Source organism: Artibeus jamaicensis, unplaced genomic scaffold (genome assembly GCF_021234435.1).
Source record: "Artibeus jamaicensis isolate MK-2021 breed Jamaican fruit bat unplaced genomic scaffold, CSHL_Jam_final scaffold_666, whole genome shotgun sequence".
Taxonomy (NCBI): domain Eukaryota; kingdom Metazoa; phylum Chordata; class Mammalia; order Chiroptera; family Phyllostomidae; genus Artibeus; species Artibeus jamaicensis.
The window spans coordinates 82,264-98,911 of record NW_026522053.1 but is presented as its reverse complement, the minus strand read 5'-3'; the positions used below and the strand labels follow the sequence as shown (position 1 = coordinate 98,911).

The following is a 16,648-nucleotide window of genomic DNA, read 5'->3' as shown; positions in this document are numbered from 1 at the left end:
CAACAGGCAGCAAGGACTGAGAATGTGAGTGAACTTGGAGGAGGATCTTTCCCTAGTGACCTTTAGATGACTATGGCCCTGGCTGACACCTTGGCTGCATGCTTGTGAGAGACTCTAAGCCAGAATCACCCAGTTAAGCTATGCCCAGATTCCTGATACACAGAAACTATCAGATAATAAGTGGTGATTATTTTAAACTATTAATTTTGGGGATAACTTCTTATATGGCATATAACAAATTAACACAAGTACACAGAGAAGTGTTTGGTGCATTGTAATGTGAGGTTCATGGTGTATGGTAAATATAAGGTTAGCTAAATCAATCATTCCCACTTTATAGATGAGGAAACTGAGAGTCTTTGAGGTAATCTGAAATTAGCTGCAGCAAGAGGTGAAGCCAGGACTAAAACCCAGGATTATAAATCTCCCTCTAAGACCCCATTCTGAGCTGTTGTGGCACAATGCCACAAATACCTGATGGCAGCTGCTGAATGGTCCTTTCCCTAGGGACACTGATGGTGACAGGCTGGTAGACCTTCAGCAGGTCCTTCATCTTCAGGTCCCTAGCTGTCAAGGAGTAATTGTTGGCAATGGAATCACTGGGTCCACGGTGGCAGTCGTGTTCTTTGAAGGGTACAGCCAGGGTCCATGATGTGCGTTGCATCAATGGGGGATAAAAGCTGTGCGACATGACAGTCTACCGAGGAAGAAATGCAGAGTGAGACATAATGAGGATCGTGTCTTGTAGAGTCTGGGGTGGAAGGGCCGGGGCTATACTCTCATTGAGACTCATAGGGCCCAACATGCCTTAAGCTGTTTCTATTGGGTTGGCCAAAAAGTTTGTTTAGTTTTTTTCCATAAAATAAAAGACATATTTTTTTATTTTCACCAATAACTTTATTGATTTGGATATTCTAAGTATGTTGGCTATCTCCTGCTATTGGCTTCTGGTGGGTAGCCAGGGGTGCTGCTAAACAATCTTCCAAGGCATAAGACAGGTTCACAGCAAAGAATTATTTGGCCAAATGTCAATAGTGCCAAGAAATTTCACAAACCACTTTTCACATGTTCAATCAGTCACAGCAACTTTTGCATACACTGCATGTGGGGATAACTTCCTCGTGAGTCCCCCCAGTTGCCATGGATGAGAATGAATATGATAGAGATATGAATTGATCTGCTTGGTTAGGAGAAGTGAGCAGTGGCCAGTTTCTCAGGGGAGACAAAGGCCAGCAGTGGCCAGTTTCTCTGAGGAGAAAAAGGCCTCTAGCGCCCTCCTCCAGGGCCTTTTATTGTGTGTTCTAATACACAGGAATATAGGGTGGCAAGGATCAAACAGTAGGTAACATTTCAAATCTGAGGGCTTACTATGAGTCCAAATCTGTCAGGAACAGAGTTTTAGGATTTCTTGCTGGAACCCTTAACATATGAATGAAAGCACTCTTAGCAGAGCAGATTTCACAGGTTTATCAGGAAGTCTTTGTGATGCCAGATTTTTCCCCAGGACACTCTCTAGCAAAGCAAGGAGCTGCACCTGTCCCCATCAGGTATTCAGGCTTAAGAGCCAGGAAGCGCTTCTCCCAGAGAACATGGGGACTCATGCTTTGTCAAAGCTGTTGGGGGGGGCAAGAGTCCATTGCTCCCTCTTTGTTGCAGCCCCCCCCCCACCTGAGTCCTTCCATGAAGGCCTCCCAAGTAATGGAGTCTGGCTTAGTTGACTTCTGACCAAGCTTTGGGGGCAAGGAGAGGAAACTGAGGCAGTGTTTGTTACCAGAGATATAAGCTTTGTCTCCTGCAGCTGGTACTCCAGAGGTCATCCCTCACCCTTAGCCACAAGGGGTAGAGATACAATTCCTAAAATCAGGCAGAGTGGTCTGCAACAACTGCACAAATCTTACTTTGTGTGTCAGTTGAGTTTTTACCTTTCTTGAAATAATAAAGCATAATACAATGACAATGCTGTGTATCTTCTTACATCTTCAATATTAAAACAGCTGCACAAAAATCCACCAATTTTGATTTTTTTAAATGTACACTGATATGACAGCTACCACAATATAATTTAATTGTTTTAAATGAAGTTAAAGAAAACTAAGTACTTCTAGAACCATTGTATGGAAAAAGCTAAACAAACTTTTTGGCCAACCGAATATATGCTGCAAATTCACTGCAAATAATCTCATTTAAAAAAACACATTTTTTTCTCCTCATCTAAGGACATTTTCTCATTGCTTTTAGAGACAATTTAGAAAGGGAGAGAGAGAAAGACTAATGTGAGACAGAAGCATGGGTTGCCTCTTGGACCAGGGATGGATCAAACCCACAACCTAGGTATGTGCCCTGACCAGGAATTGAATTTGCAACTGATATGCTCCAACCAACTAAGCCACACCGGCTAGTGCACACATACTTTCTGAATCGAGACCAACTGTACTTCTCTGACTGCTGTGATCATGATTTTTGAAGTCTAACTTTCAATAAGCAGTAAGTTTGTGAGTCAGGAAATTTGTTTCTATTGTCTTTATTTCTTACAGACATGACTATAAAGTAGATATAATTACTCTCACTTTACAACTGAAGATGAAGAAATTCAAGGAGTTTAAAGAACACAACAGGTAAGTGAGAAGGCCAAGTTCTAACTCACCTTTGTGCTACTGCATAGTTCTTTCTCCCTTGCTGCTATAGCCTTTTCCATTTACAGAAATAACAAAGGCCACTAATCACATTGGTAAAGTCTTGACTGTCTGGCCCCCACTAGTACCAGCAGAAGACCAGCAGCCAGGAGAATGTACCTGATAGATTTCAGATGGTTCCTCTTTAGCAGATACAGGCAGAGGGGGCAGCTCAGGCTGCATCTGGGAGTGGCTCATATGATGTATGGAGTCATTTTGGGGGATCTGTGGAAAACAGGAACAAAGTCTCTATGAATTAGGAAGGATTCCCAAGCCTCCAAGTGGGTAAAGAGTAAAGAGATCCCCAGGAACAGTTTTAGGCTCAGAGTTCTGCCACAAAACTTTTCTCATCCCCATGCATTATGTAGGTCTTGTTTTTAAATTATCAATCTGTCTCTCCTCCCACATCCCCTCCTTGGCTACACCTCTTTGAGCAAATTCAGATTATTTTTTTCCCTTGGAAGTGCCCAAATTCTAAGGGCATCCTAAGTTGCCCTGCCCTGGCTTGTGACTAGAGGGGTTGCCTTAAAAAATAGATTCTTGCATTTCACATATGCAAAATGCCAAATAGAAGTTTGCTTGTGCAATAGCATGTTATGTGTGTTTAACATAGCAATGCTATGCTTCCTGTAAAAAATAAATCACTTAAACATGTGAGTGTTTGAGCCCACCATTCCATTCAGAGAGTAAGCCTCAGGGTAAACTCTTAGTTACCAAGTGCCTCTCCTGAGCAGAGCTGACAGTGACTGCAATGTTGCATGATGTTGTGTGTGCTTCTGTCCTGTAATACAGCCCCTACATGCAGGCCAACTACTACATCTTGGGTAGTGATGGAGACATTGCAATTTGTCCTAATACTAGACAAAAACTGCTGGGCTGGATTTACTGAGAGGTATTGTTAAACAGCATATTAAAGATAGTTTAAGGGATTCTCAGGGTAATTTGACTCTGTGATTGTTCACCCTAGGTGATGACTTTGGATTAAATTCCTGTGTAATATGAGACATTAGATTGACTTGATTTATTTGGGTCAGCATATATCATGCAAGGTAACTGGCAATGGGAAGTGGGGATAGGAATATATGAATCAGATGTTAGCCATCCCTAATCCCCAGTCAACCCCTCACTGATGACTCTCAACCTTGCAAAATAATGACATCTGCCATTATTCCAAATTATTAAGTACTGGGCACTTTTTATATAACAATTTTTATAACCATATTCTAGCTGAAGAAATTAGGGTATGAGAAGAAAGGTGACACATATTAGCCACACAAAGATGCTTTTAAATGCATATTGCTCCATATCCCAACACAATGGAAACAGTAAGTACCATTTCCACAAAAAATTACTTAAAAAATGTGCTGGTCTTAAAAATGTGCAAACCTGTAAACAGAGATTCATTTTGAGCCTGCAATCAGTAAACTACTGATCTAATGGCCTCATTCAGTAGTTCTCAAAAATGGTGGCAGCAACCAATAGAACTTTATGAAACATGGGGATGCTCAGACTATACCTCAAACAAGATGAGTTTGAGACCCACAGACCCTGTTGTTTATCCACTTAAATAACTTGCTTTGTTGATTTAAATCAATGTCTGTCTCTCTGCTCTTGACCTTTATTTGAAAAATCTGAGAATTGAACAATCATCTCCAGGAGCCCCCTCTTTCATTACTGAAATTAATATCAGATGAGGGAATAAAATGAAAACATCCTAGTATCAACTTGAAAGCAGGTACTATACTATCCAAGGTAGGTTTGGGCAGTAGTACAGAAGGTGTTAATGGTTTCCTTCAGGATCCCAAATGTACAACGGATACTGATTGGTAACTTAGGGTTGTCTGTACTTCATCTTTGCCAAGCAGGATCTGTGGTCAGTGGAAATCTTTCCCTTGGCCTAGTTTTTAAATAATTTCAAATAAAATTTTTCATTAAAAGAGCAAACACCACAAATTTCAGTTGCCTTGAGTAAGTTATAACAAGAGAAGGAGTAAGTAGTTAAACCAAAACTAAAAACAAACCCCCTCAAAACCCTGACTTCTTGTGGTCAAGGAGGGTGTTGACATTATTTAGGAGGCGTCTTGGCATTAGTGCTTCATGGTTGGGATAAACCTGATTTCAGTCCTGACACCAATTGAGAAGTTACTCTTCCTACCAGAAGGAGTGGAATATAGCCCTAGTAGAACTAATTGCATCTACTCTAATTCCAGCCCATGTTATACAGAGGGCTGATACAAACCCCTGGCTCCAGGACAGAGCATGTAACACAGGTCTGGCCAGTCAGAATACTTCATCCTCCTGGAAACAGTGATTGGTTCAGCCATAGGCCTGTGACCCAAGCTGGGCTGCTCAGCATCTTTCCTCACACTTTCATTAGAGCTATTGAGAAAGAGGCACTCTTAGCAAACTTTGCCTTATGGGGAATAAGTCTTCCTTAGAATTAAATCAACATAGAAGAAAGCAGAGACACCAGAAAGAGAAAGATAGATTCCCAATGTTATCAGCTAGACCCTTGGATCCAACTTGGACTTCTCAGTTACTTGAGCCCATAGATTTCCTTTGGGTTTAAGCCAGGCTGAATTTTATTTGTTCTTTTTCCCCCCGTTTTTTTAAACAAAATTATTTATTTACTTTCAGAGAGAGGAAAGGAAGGAGAAAGAGAGGGAGAGAAACATCAATGTGTGGTTGATGTTTGTGTGGTTGCCTCTCATACACCCCCTTACTGGGGATCTGGCCTGCAACCCAGGCATGTGCCCTGACTGGGAATCGAACTGGCAACTCTTTGGTTCACAGGCCCACACTCGATCCACTGAGCTACACCAGTCAGGGCTTATTTGTGTTCTTACTGTGAGATGGTCATCCAAGGGATAGACATAGAGGTAGCTGAGTCACAGAGAGATAAGCTATTCTTGGGATATTAAAGAAAGCAAACCAGCCTAAAGCATTCTGCAGAGCACAAAGGAGGAAGAACTTCTGAAGAACAAACTAAACTTTGAGGTAGTTCATAAGCACAAACTAAGACTTAAAAACACACAGAACCATTAATACCCTAATAGCAGAAAAGATCTCAGTGCATGGGACAGGAACATGTGGGACACACAGAAGATCAGCAGATCTAGAAATCAATTCCAGAACAGAACATAGGAAGTTTCCTTGACTTCCTTAGCCATACCTAGCTAAGAATTCTCTCTTCATAGGGAAGAGATGGAAGCTTTTTGTAAGAACTACCCATTTATGTAAAGTGGTTTGTTAAAAATATTAATCCTTAAGTTTTCTTTTAAATTACAGGCAGTTCTCATTTCAGAGGGTGGGCCCCTTCATTATAAGCAAATCTATGTTAATTTCATAAAGTTTCCATTTATTTATTTTTTTGACATTCTTTTTTTTTACTGATTATGCCATTACATTTATTCTATTCCCCCCTCAATTCCCCTCCACCCTGCACACCCCTCCCTTACCATCCCCCCTTTAGTTCATGAACATGTGTCTCAAGTTCTTTAGATTCTATATTTCCCATACTATTCTTGCCCTCCCCCTATCTATTTTCTACCTACCATCTATGCTACTTATTTTCTGTACCTTCTCCCCCCTTCTCCTTCTCCCACTCCCCTGTTGCTAACCCTCCACTTGATCTTCATTTCTATGGTTCTGCTCCTGATCTAGCCGTCCTCTTATTTTGCTTTTGTTTTAGGTGTGGTTGTTAATAACTGTGAGTTTGCTGTCCTTTCACTGTTCATCTTTTTTATCTTCTTTTTCTTAGGTAAGTCCCTTTATCATTAAATCAAATAAGGGCTTGGTGATGATGAACTCCTTGAATTTGGTCTTATCTGAGAAGCACTTTATCTGCCCTCCCATTCTAAATGAAAGCTTTGCTGGATAGATCAATCTTGGATGTAGGTCTTTGGATTTTATGACTTGGAATACTTCTTTCCAGCCCCTTCTAGCCTGTAAGGTCTCTTTTGAGAAATCTGCTGACAGTCTGATGGGAACTCCTTTGTAGGTGACTGTCCCCTTATCTCTTGCTGCTTCTAGGATTCTCTCCTTCACTTTAATCTTGGTTAATGTAATTATGATGTGCCTTGGTGTGTTCCTTCTTGGGTCCAACTTCTTTGGGACTCTCTGAGCTTCCTGGATTTCCTGGAAGTCTATTTCCTTTGCCAGAATGGGGAAGTTCTCTTTTATTATTTGTTCAAATAAAGTTTCCACTTGTGATTGTTCCTCTTCCCCTTCTGGTACCCCTATAATTCGGATATTGGAGTGTTTAAAGATGTCCTGCAGGTTCCTAAGCCTCTCCTCATTTTTTTGAATTATTGTTTCTTCATATTTTTCTGTTTGGTCATTTTTTCCTTCCTTCTGGTCCACTCCCTTGATTTGAGTACCAGTTTCCTTTCCATTACTATTGGTTTCCTGTGCATTACCATTCATTTTAATTAGTTTAGCCTTCACATGTTCCTCTAATTTGTGACTAAAATCAACCAGTTCTGTGAGCATCCTGATCACCAGTGTTTTTAACTGTGCATCTGAAAGTTTTGCTATTTCTTCGTTGCTTAGATTTATTGGCTCTAGGGCTCTGAGTTGTTCTTGAGCCATGTTTTGATCTGTTCGTGCCTGTTATGTATGAGGAGAGGCTCCTTATGTGTTCGCCAGGGCGGGGCCACCCAGGTTGCTGGTTTGTGATGCTGTATGTGGGGGCGGGGTCAGAGAGGAAACAATGGCAGTCCTCTCCGGGTAGCCCAGTCCACCTCACCGCTGACCCCTGCCTATTTATCTGAGCTCAAATGTGCGAGTCTGCTGCCCTGCGCCACGTGGTCTCAATGCTGGCCTCTGCACTGGTTTATCTGCATCCAAATGTGCAACCAACCACAACCAGCTAGCCTTGCCTCTTCCCTATGTACGCCAATAGCTAGCCCGCACCTGGGATCCGAGCACTCAGCTGCCTGCGCACCGCCTCCGTCGGGATCTTTTTTGCCCAACCCACTCCACTGCTGGCTTCGCCCCTCTCACAAGTTTAGCTGAGTGGTTCGCTATTTTTGGACTCTGTATTGTCGATTTTCTGTGTGGTTTGATTGCGTTTATTGTTGTTAAAACTTTGTTGTTTTTAGATTTGGTTGTGCGAGGATGCAAAGTGTTTCCACCTATGCCTCCATCTTGGCAGAAGTCCCAGAAAGTTTCCATTTAAAGTGTGCCTCTGGGAACTTCAGTGCACCTGGGTACCTAATGGATCTTGGCTCTTACAATCAAGATTCTGGCACTCGGGTTGAGTAGAACTATTATTTTCTTGTGGCTTATTTCTGACTGCATATGATGTTCATATGTCCTTCAAAGAGGCCATTCCCAAATGCTCTCCAAAGGACCAGCTCTAGCAGAATCACAGAGTCTTTGCTAAAAATACAGATTCCAGGGCCCCACCCCAAACCTTCTGGATCAGCATATTTGGGAATGAGGGTATTCTGATGTGCAGCCAGTGTTAGGAACTGTGGGATGGAATATACAGTCTACTGGCCCTAAAAGTGAAGGGAAAGGGACAATTAGGTGTCTACTCTTGATATTTCCCAGTAAAATTGGAGGATTGGACTAAAACTAAAAAGCCTACTTCAGCACAAATCATATTTCAAAGGACACAACAGAAAAGTATGACTAGCACACTTGTTCAGTCAAGGAATCTAACATGGCAATTTGTCTATGATCAAAATATCTCCTTCCCATCTACTCCCCAATTCCTTATATGTTAAAAATATGGGTTAAAAAAAGAAATACAAGAACAACAATAAAATATTTAACTAAAAAAAGAAATACACCTTAAAATTCACACATACCTTTGGAGATGAACAGTCCATATCATTCATGTTGTACTTTCTAATTGTACCTATTAAAAATGAAGAGTTCTCAGTTTCTTCTTTTCTTACCAGTGGCTCTGAAATTCACACTTCCTTAGAGTTTGATGGCGATACACAGAAAATGGAACTTTTCAGATGTTCTGAAAGCTCTGTTCACAGAGCTGCCTCTCTGAGGTCATAGACTTCAGCCCCCTGAGGAGTTCTGTGGTAGAAGAAGAGAGAAAAGCAAGGAAGAGAAAAAAGAGGCAGCATTGGGGTTCTGCTGGGCTTTCTGCTGTCGTCCCAACTCCTCCTGCTGTGGCTACTCTTTCTACTGGGCCACTCCTCTTTGATCTTTTCCAGGAACACACTGAGTTTACTGCAAAAATTGAAGCAGAGTCTCATATTAAAACAGAGAATAGGGAGGAAGCATTCTACAAAACAATATCCCTGGCAGCCTGAACTCTTCTCTCTCTTCCCCCTTGGGCTGCTTTAACACTGGAGGTGCTATAACATAAGTCCTGGAGCCCGTAACCAGCCTTCAGTATCTGTTGCTAGGGAAAGAGAGGCCTCTACTGTGCCCATATACAAGACTGGGCTTGACTTCACTTGGTGTCCTGGTGTCTCTTTAATGGAGGTTCAGCCAGTCAGCAGAAAATATGGTAACTGAAGGAAAGATGGGAGGGTGGTTATCAGTGATCCAGGAATGTAGAAGTGGGTACCAATAAGGGACTGGGCCTTTGCAATTAGAATTTGAGGTAAACAACAAAATTTTTCTTAGTATAAATATGTCCCATTCAACAGTTGAACATACTAATATTAAAATGTTATGCTGCTTACCTGAAATTGAAATTAACCCAGGTGTCCTGCATTTTTATTTGCTAAATCTGACCATACAGAGAGAACAGGTCCACTGGGGTTAAGGTTGTCCCCATCTCTGTGATATGAACAGTTTTCATACATTTCATATTCAGTGCCAGCGCTACTGGCAGGTCTTTCCTGAGTCCTGAAATAGCTACTTAGGCAGAGGTAACTGTAAAGAGATATAAGAGACTGTAAATGGATTTATCTTATTAACCCACCAAATGGCCATCAAGAGCCATATCCTGATGCCTTGGAGAGATGCCATCAGGAAATAAATAATGTGGTGGAGGAGGCAGACAGCACACAAGAAAAGCAAAACCTGGCTGGCCCTACAAAAATGACAGAGGTGGAAGGAATTAGGGATTCACAGAACTGCCTCTAGATGGCACCCTTGAACAAAAATACTGGTGGAAGCCCCCATTCAGCTTTCCAAAACAATATCCACCAGAGAATAATGGTCATAAAGTTTTGTTCCAAAACAAACAAAACCCTTTTCCTGGTTGGGACACCCATCAGACTACAGATGAACCAAGTGCAGGAAGCCACACGGACTAACCTAAACATAACAACTTAGGGATTCTTTATCTGTCCATGTCCTCCAACCTCCATCCACCATTAGCTCCTCTTTTCTTGACTATTGTGGAGATATAGCCTGATTCCTTAGCTTATTTTTATTATAATTCCAAGCTTATTTTTCTAATCAGTCTGCCAGCCTGATTACTTCTATAAACATGAGTTGGTAGAAGTAATACCATCAGATAGCACATAGCTATGTTCCAGCTATGTGCTAAATTCTTTAAAGCCAGTCCTCACTTCAGCGCTGTGGTTGCTTTTCTCTTTGCCTAAAGAGTTATTTTCCAGGATGCCATGGACATAGGCCACAAAAGAAATTAGGTCAACAAAAGCCTCAGGATGGAAAGTGCCTGACAACTAACTCTGGTACAGTAGCAGGACGGTGCTCAGGTTTATCCTTTTGCAGATAAAGCTGAGGCTCAGTGAAGTCACTTATCCCAAGACACATAGTCAGAGTCAGTCCTGGGAACAGAGCCCAGGACTGTTGGACCCCTCCAACCCATAGTCTTTATCAGTATGCTCTATGGCAGAGGATCTCAACCAGGGACAATTGAACCATGGGGACATTCGGCAATGCCTGGGGATATTTTTGGTTGTCACAACTGGGGAGAAAAGAGAATACTTGTGAAATCTACTGCATGGAGGCCAGGAATGCTGCTAAACTTCCTGCAATGCAGGACAGGCTCCTCAACACAGAACTTTCCAGTGCAGAGTGTCAACAGAGCTGCCACTAAGAAACCCTGCTGAAAAAGCTGATCAGGCCAGAAAGCATGTGTTCTTGGTTCTGCCTAGAACCAAGGAACTTGAGCTTAGATTCACCTATGAAAAATGGAGATATTCATCTAATCAATCTTTAAGGCTCTCTTTAGCTCATGACACTTGTATTTCAGAAGTAATGCTCAATCAAAACTTTCCAGGAGAGTTCTGGCCAAGATGAAGGCATAGGTAGGAATACTTCACTTTCTTGAACAATCAAAAGAAAGATAACAACAAATTAAAAAACACAAATAACCAGAGCTGCCAGAAAATCAAACTGCATAGAAGTCCGGCAACCAAGGAGTTAAAGAAAAAACATTCATCCAGACTGGTAGAAGGGGCAGAGACTAGCAGCAGGGCAGAGAGGAGTCTCTGGAAGGCAACATGGGTGAGGCTGTGGCTGGCGTATGGGATTTACAATATTGGAGTGTGGATAAACCCAGAGTAACTATGGGGGAATGAGACAAACCACAAAACCCAGGGTTCCAGTGCGGGGAAATAAAGCCTCAAAATCTCTGAGTATAAAAACCTGTCTGGGGACTACAGTGGTGGGAAAAACTCCCAATCTCATAGGAGAGTCTGTTAGAGAGGCCCATGGGACCCTAAAATGTACACAAGCCCACCCACCTGGGAATCAGCACCTGAAAGGGCACAATCTGCTAGTGGGAAGCAAGGTAAGTTACAGAAAGTGGGGGTGAGAACCAAGCAAACTAGCAAGATGTATCATTCCCTTTCGGATCACTCCCCAACATACTGTGCCACAAAGCAACCAAGTGGCTTGCCTCTACTGGTGATTACCTAAGGCTCCACCCCTTACAATGTAACTGCTGCACCAAGACAAAGAAATATGGCCCAAATGAAAGAACAGATCAAAGTTCCAGAAAAAGAATTAAGTGATGAGGAGATATACAACCTATCAGATGTAGAATTCATAACACTGGCAATCAGGATGATCACAGAAATGGTTGAGTATGGTTGCAAAATAGAGGAAAAAGTGAAGGCTATGCAAAGTGAAATGAAGAGAAAGGTACAGGGAACTAACAGTGAAGGGAAGGAAACCGGGACTCAAATCATTGATTTGGAACAAAAGGAAGAAATAAATATCCAATTGGAACAGAATGAAGAAACAAGAATTCAAAAAAAATTAGGAGAGACTGAGGAACCTCTGGGACAACTTTAAATATTCCAACATCCAAATCATAGGGGTGCCAGAAGGAGAAGAGGAAGAGGAAGAAATTGAAAACTTATCTGAACAAATAATGAAGGAAAACTTCCCCAGTCTGGCAAAGGAATGAGATTTCCAGGAAGTTCAGGAAGCTCAGAGAGTCCCAAAGAAGTTGGATCTAAGAAGAAACACACCAAAAACACATCGTAATTAAGTTATCCAAGATTAAGCATAAGGAGAGAATCTTAAGAGCAGCAAGAGGAAAGGAGCAAGTTACCTACAAAGGAGTTCCCATAAGACTGTCAGCTGATTTCTAAAAAAATAAATAAATAAAACCTTGCAGGCAAGAAGGGGCTGGAAAGAAGGATTCAAAGTCATGAAATGCAAGGACCTACATCCAAGATTACTCTACTCAGCAAAGCTATCATTTAGAATGGGAGGGCAGACAAAGTGCTTCCCAGATAAGGTCAAGTTAAAGGAGCTCATCATTACCAAACACTGGAACCATGCTGCCTGATTTCAGAGGCTGTAACCCTGCTGAAAGGTGAAAAGGCCTCACAGCTAGTGAACCTTGGTGCCATAAGTCACTAAGCAGACAAAACTTATATACACCCTGCTTGGCCCTGGGTGGATGACCGGTAGCCAATGACTCAAGGGACAGACAACCCAAGACAGGCATGGTCACAAAGAGGCCACCAGGGAAGGACTTAGGGGATTATGAAGAAGGGACAAAAAACCTTCACCCCTCGGCTTTATCATAGCCTGAATCCTCATTCTAACTGTAAAAAGTCTCCTAATCTCTTGGCTGCCTTGCTTTCCCCACATTATTTAGGCCTAAAACAAGGCCAAAAGGGGATGCAGCTCTCTGTCAGAATCAGCAGTTCCCTGTGGGGGGCAATTAGCCTAAGAAAGAATGCATAAAGTCCTGTGAAACCTGCTTTGCTAAGAATGTCCTCAATTTAAATTTTAAGGGTCATAGCACAAAACAAGTTTGTCTCCCAAGGTTTTACAGCTGATCAGCATCACCCTGTCTACCAGACCCTGACTTAAAAGGACCCCCATGATCTCAGAAATGTTATCTGTAAACCATACCTCCTTTCTTTGACATGCATCCCTATGCAAGCTAAACTCAATAAAAGCCCTTTGAGAGAGAGGCTAAAACACCTTTCTCCTCTGAGATACTGGCCAGCCTTCCCAAGCAGATCATATCTTGGTAGAATTATTCTCATCCACAGCAGCCAGGGGCAGCTCTGCTGGTGGAGCACCCCCACAACCAAGCCCTTATTATATGAAATGTGAAAGGGACTTAGCTAAGAAAAAGAAGATCAAAAACTATGAACAGTAAATAACAATAAACTGAACCTAAAAAAAAAAAAGAAAAGAAAAGCTAAGCAAAAACTAGACAGGAACAGAATCAGAGAAATGGAGATCACATGGAGGGTTCTCTGTGGGGAAAGGGAGGGGGAGAATAGGGGAAAAGGTACAAGGAATAAGAAGCATAACTGGTAGGTACAAAATAGATGGGAAAGTTAAGAATAGTACAGGAAATGGAGAAGTCAAAGAACTTATATGTATAACCCATGGACATGAACTAAGTGGTGGGGAGAATGCTGGTGGGAGGAAAGGTACAGGGCAGAGGGAGATAAAGGGGAGAAAAAATAGGACAACTTTAATAGCATAATCAATAAAATACACTTAAAAAGAAAAATAAATAAAAATTTAAAAAACTAAAAAAACTATGATATCTGTGACAGACTGTGAGCTGCTTCTCTACATCCAGCTAAAGAACTGCATTTGCTACAAGGGGTGGTCATGCAACAGAATTTTGGCTTATGAGATAAAACTGGATGTTTTTTGTTTGTCTTACAGGAAGTCTCCTGAAATTCAAGGTGGCTTGCAAGTCTCTTTTATCCCTCTTCTCCATACTATTGTCTGAAATATGGATATGATTGATGATAACCATCTTGGACAATTAGTTTGATGGTTACAACTTAGACATTGCAGGATGGTAAGGTAAAGATTCTTGACCTACCTCCACATTTTTGTACTTGACAGATAGCTTTCTATGGTGTTTAAGGTAATGTTAACTTGGGACTTTCCATTATACATACTGACTGGGAACTGACCTTTGAGTTATTCTGGACAGATTCTATGAGCAACATAGAAGTTACAGCTTCCTCTGCAACTTCTGCAAGTCCTTTGATGTACTCATGGTCTCCTCTTTGGCCATCCTGCAACCCACTTCTGTCTCTTATGGAATAATTCTTCTACCAGTAAGCTCTCCAGTGCAGCGTGCAAGTGAATCACTCATGTTGCCCAGTCTCTTATTGTCACTGGAGGGAACAAAAGTTTCTTAAACCATTAGTGGTCTTACCCAACTGACCCAACAAGAGCTTCTACTGTCTTCATACAGTGGTAGTGGGCACACAGATAGAGGATAAATTGGCAATATCTATCAAAATTTTAAATTGCACACACCTTGATCCAACACTTTCTTTTCCAGGAACCTGAAGGAAATAATCAAACAGGTATATCAAAATGTACCCAAAAGATGTGCAGTGCATCTCTGCTTATAATATACAATAAATAGCAAAACAATGGAAAGAAGCTAACTGTCCATTAGTAGAAAATTGGTTAAATGATAAATTTATTAATGAAGTGTTGTTCAATTATTAAGATGATAACGTGGCTATTTGGTGACATGAATATATACTCATAAGTGAGAAAAAGATTATAAAATATGTAATATGGTTAAATATTTTATACATATGTCCATAGTGAGAGGTCTAAAAGGTCCTCTAACAAAATGTTAATGGTATTATCTCAGAGAGCTTTGTATCTCTGAGACAAAATACTGAAAAATATATAGAAGAAAGCAAGAAGGCTGAATATACTATTTCTAGTCCATTGTCTTCTTTTTCCCCCCCCAAAAGCCCTTCTCAAACAACAGTAATGGTGGGCAATTTCTATATTTACTACCCACACAAAACTAGACTAGCTGCCAACTGCCCTGCGCCATAAATCATGCTCTATGTACTTGTGTGTAATTAAATCTCTGTCTCTTAACAAGGTGTCAAAGGGGCAGACTTGGCTACAATTATACTCTGTGACTCAACAGACTGAAATTTTCAGGACTGTCCCCATCTCACATAATTATTTATTTTTCATTTAATATCCCACATACTGATTGAGCATGTGTGGGGTTGGAATATCCATCAATACTTATAGAATCTAGTAGCAAATTAAAGCACATTGTAATCAACTCAGCTAGATACCCCTCTACTACAATCCCTTCTGTGAAACAGAAACTTCTTGGACATTGAGGACTAACCACTCCACCCCCAAATTCTGTCTTTGAAGCTGCAGCTGGCACAGATCTTGAATTTGGGATGTTTCCAACACTCAGCTTTTCGAATCTGATTTCTGCAACGAGCTGAAACAAGCCTGACTCCCCTTACTGGTCTACCCGGCCGCTCAGGATTTGGGTAGTTTGTCAGGGTGGGGGTGGATTAGGTCCAGAGCCCTCCGGTGCCTGCCGCTAGTCTTCCTTCTCAGCTGAGTCCCAGCACCGCAGCCACGCCGCCCCTCCCGGGGCACAATGCGCGCCAACCGCTCCCATCCGGGGGTGAGAGATGTGAGAACTGTGTGCTGCCTCCTCTAGTCCTTCGGGCGTCCGAGATGAGGTGGGGGGGAGGGGGTCGGCGGCGGTGCCCAGATTACTGAGATCCAAAGTGGGGTGATGCCGCTAGAGAGGGGGCTCCGGCCCGACCGGACAAAGAGACTGAAAAGGGGAGCTCAGGGGGACACTCCAGAATCCTGTCACGAATCTGGGGACCTGCAGTGACGGCAACAGGGTTCTCAGGAGAAAAGAGAGACCCAGTGAGGAGGGCGCCCGTTTTCATTAATCCTGGTTTCCCAAGAAGGGGCAAGGTCGTGATGGGGCGATGGGATCAGGCTGGCCCCGCTTTCAACAAATCCAGCGGTAAGTGGAGGACCGTGTTTGTGGAGTGTGTGCGCTCCGGTCACAGGGCCTCCGAGGATTACACTCACCTTATTCTTAAACCGCGATCGGGGGCTGAGGGGGCAGTGCTGCAGGCGGGTTACCCCGACTACCTTCTCAACACCCGCCTGCGTCCCGCTACCTGTCCTGCCTGGCAAAGGGGCCTGGCCAGCAGGGCACCCAGTATCCCCGCGCAAGAGCTACGAGTTCTCACCTGGTGCTAGCAGGCCACAGCGCTCCACGGAGTAGAAGGAGGAGCTGAGGGAGCTGGAGAAGCTAAAGGAATTTAAGGAGGGAAGGGTGCGGAAACGCCGTCAGGCCAGAGGGAGCTAGTGGCCTGCCCCTTCCCTAGGCCCCGCCCCTCTTCGGACCTGGGCCTGCGCGCGGGTTGTTAAGCCGAAGGTACACATTACCTCTGACCTCTGAGCTTGCCATATCCTGGTAGAGAGCAATGTCACCATTCTACCAAACCCCAACCTATTGCAGCCACCTGGACAAGCCCGGAGAGGTTTACAAATGAGGAAGCTGAGGCTCACAGAGAGTTTCCCTTACTACTCTTCTGTCCTGATGTAAGAGTGTTCAGGCTACCTCTGAGACAGCTAGAGATATCCTAAACCAGCTCTCCTGGAAGTATCTCTGGAGCTCAGGTTATCTGGAGTAGTAGTTCAACTACTCCAGAGTTTTCTTTTTTTTTTAAGTATATTTTATTGATTATGCTATTAGAGTTGTCCCAATTTGTTCTCCCTTTTATGCCCCTCCACCCTGCACCACCCCATCCTCCAGCATTTCCACCCCACCCCTA

The 16,648-nt window shown here is 42.7% G+C and overlaps 1 protein-coding gene across 1 annotated transcript in view; it reads right to left on the bottom strand.

Annotated features, from left to right (window-relative positions):
• The window catches only part of DNAH3 (dynein axonemal heavy chain 3), a 279,857-nt gene extending 263,712 nt beyond the window's left edge, over positions 1-16,145 (bottom strand). The window contains exons 1-6 of the mRNA XM_053659488.1: positions 16,061-16,145; positions 14,325-14,353; positions 13,973-14,179; positions 8,489-12,024; positions 2,793-2,897; positions 475-697 (exon numbers count right to left, since the gene is read on the bottom strand). Of these exons, the coding sequence (XP_053515463.1) occupies positions 475-697; positions 2,793-2,897; positions 8,489-8,518 (358 nt within the window). The 5' untranslated portion in view covers positions 8,519-12,024; positions 13,973-14,179; positions 14,325-14,353; positions 16,061-16,145. The remainder of the gene's footprint in view (positions 1-474; positions 698-2,792; positions 2,898-8,488; positions 12,025-13,972; positions 14,180-14,324; positions 14,354-16,060) is intronic.
• Positions 16,146-16,648: the final 503 nt, after the last annotated feature.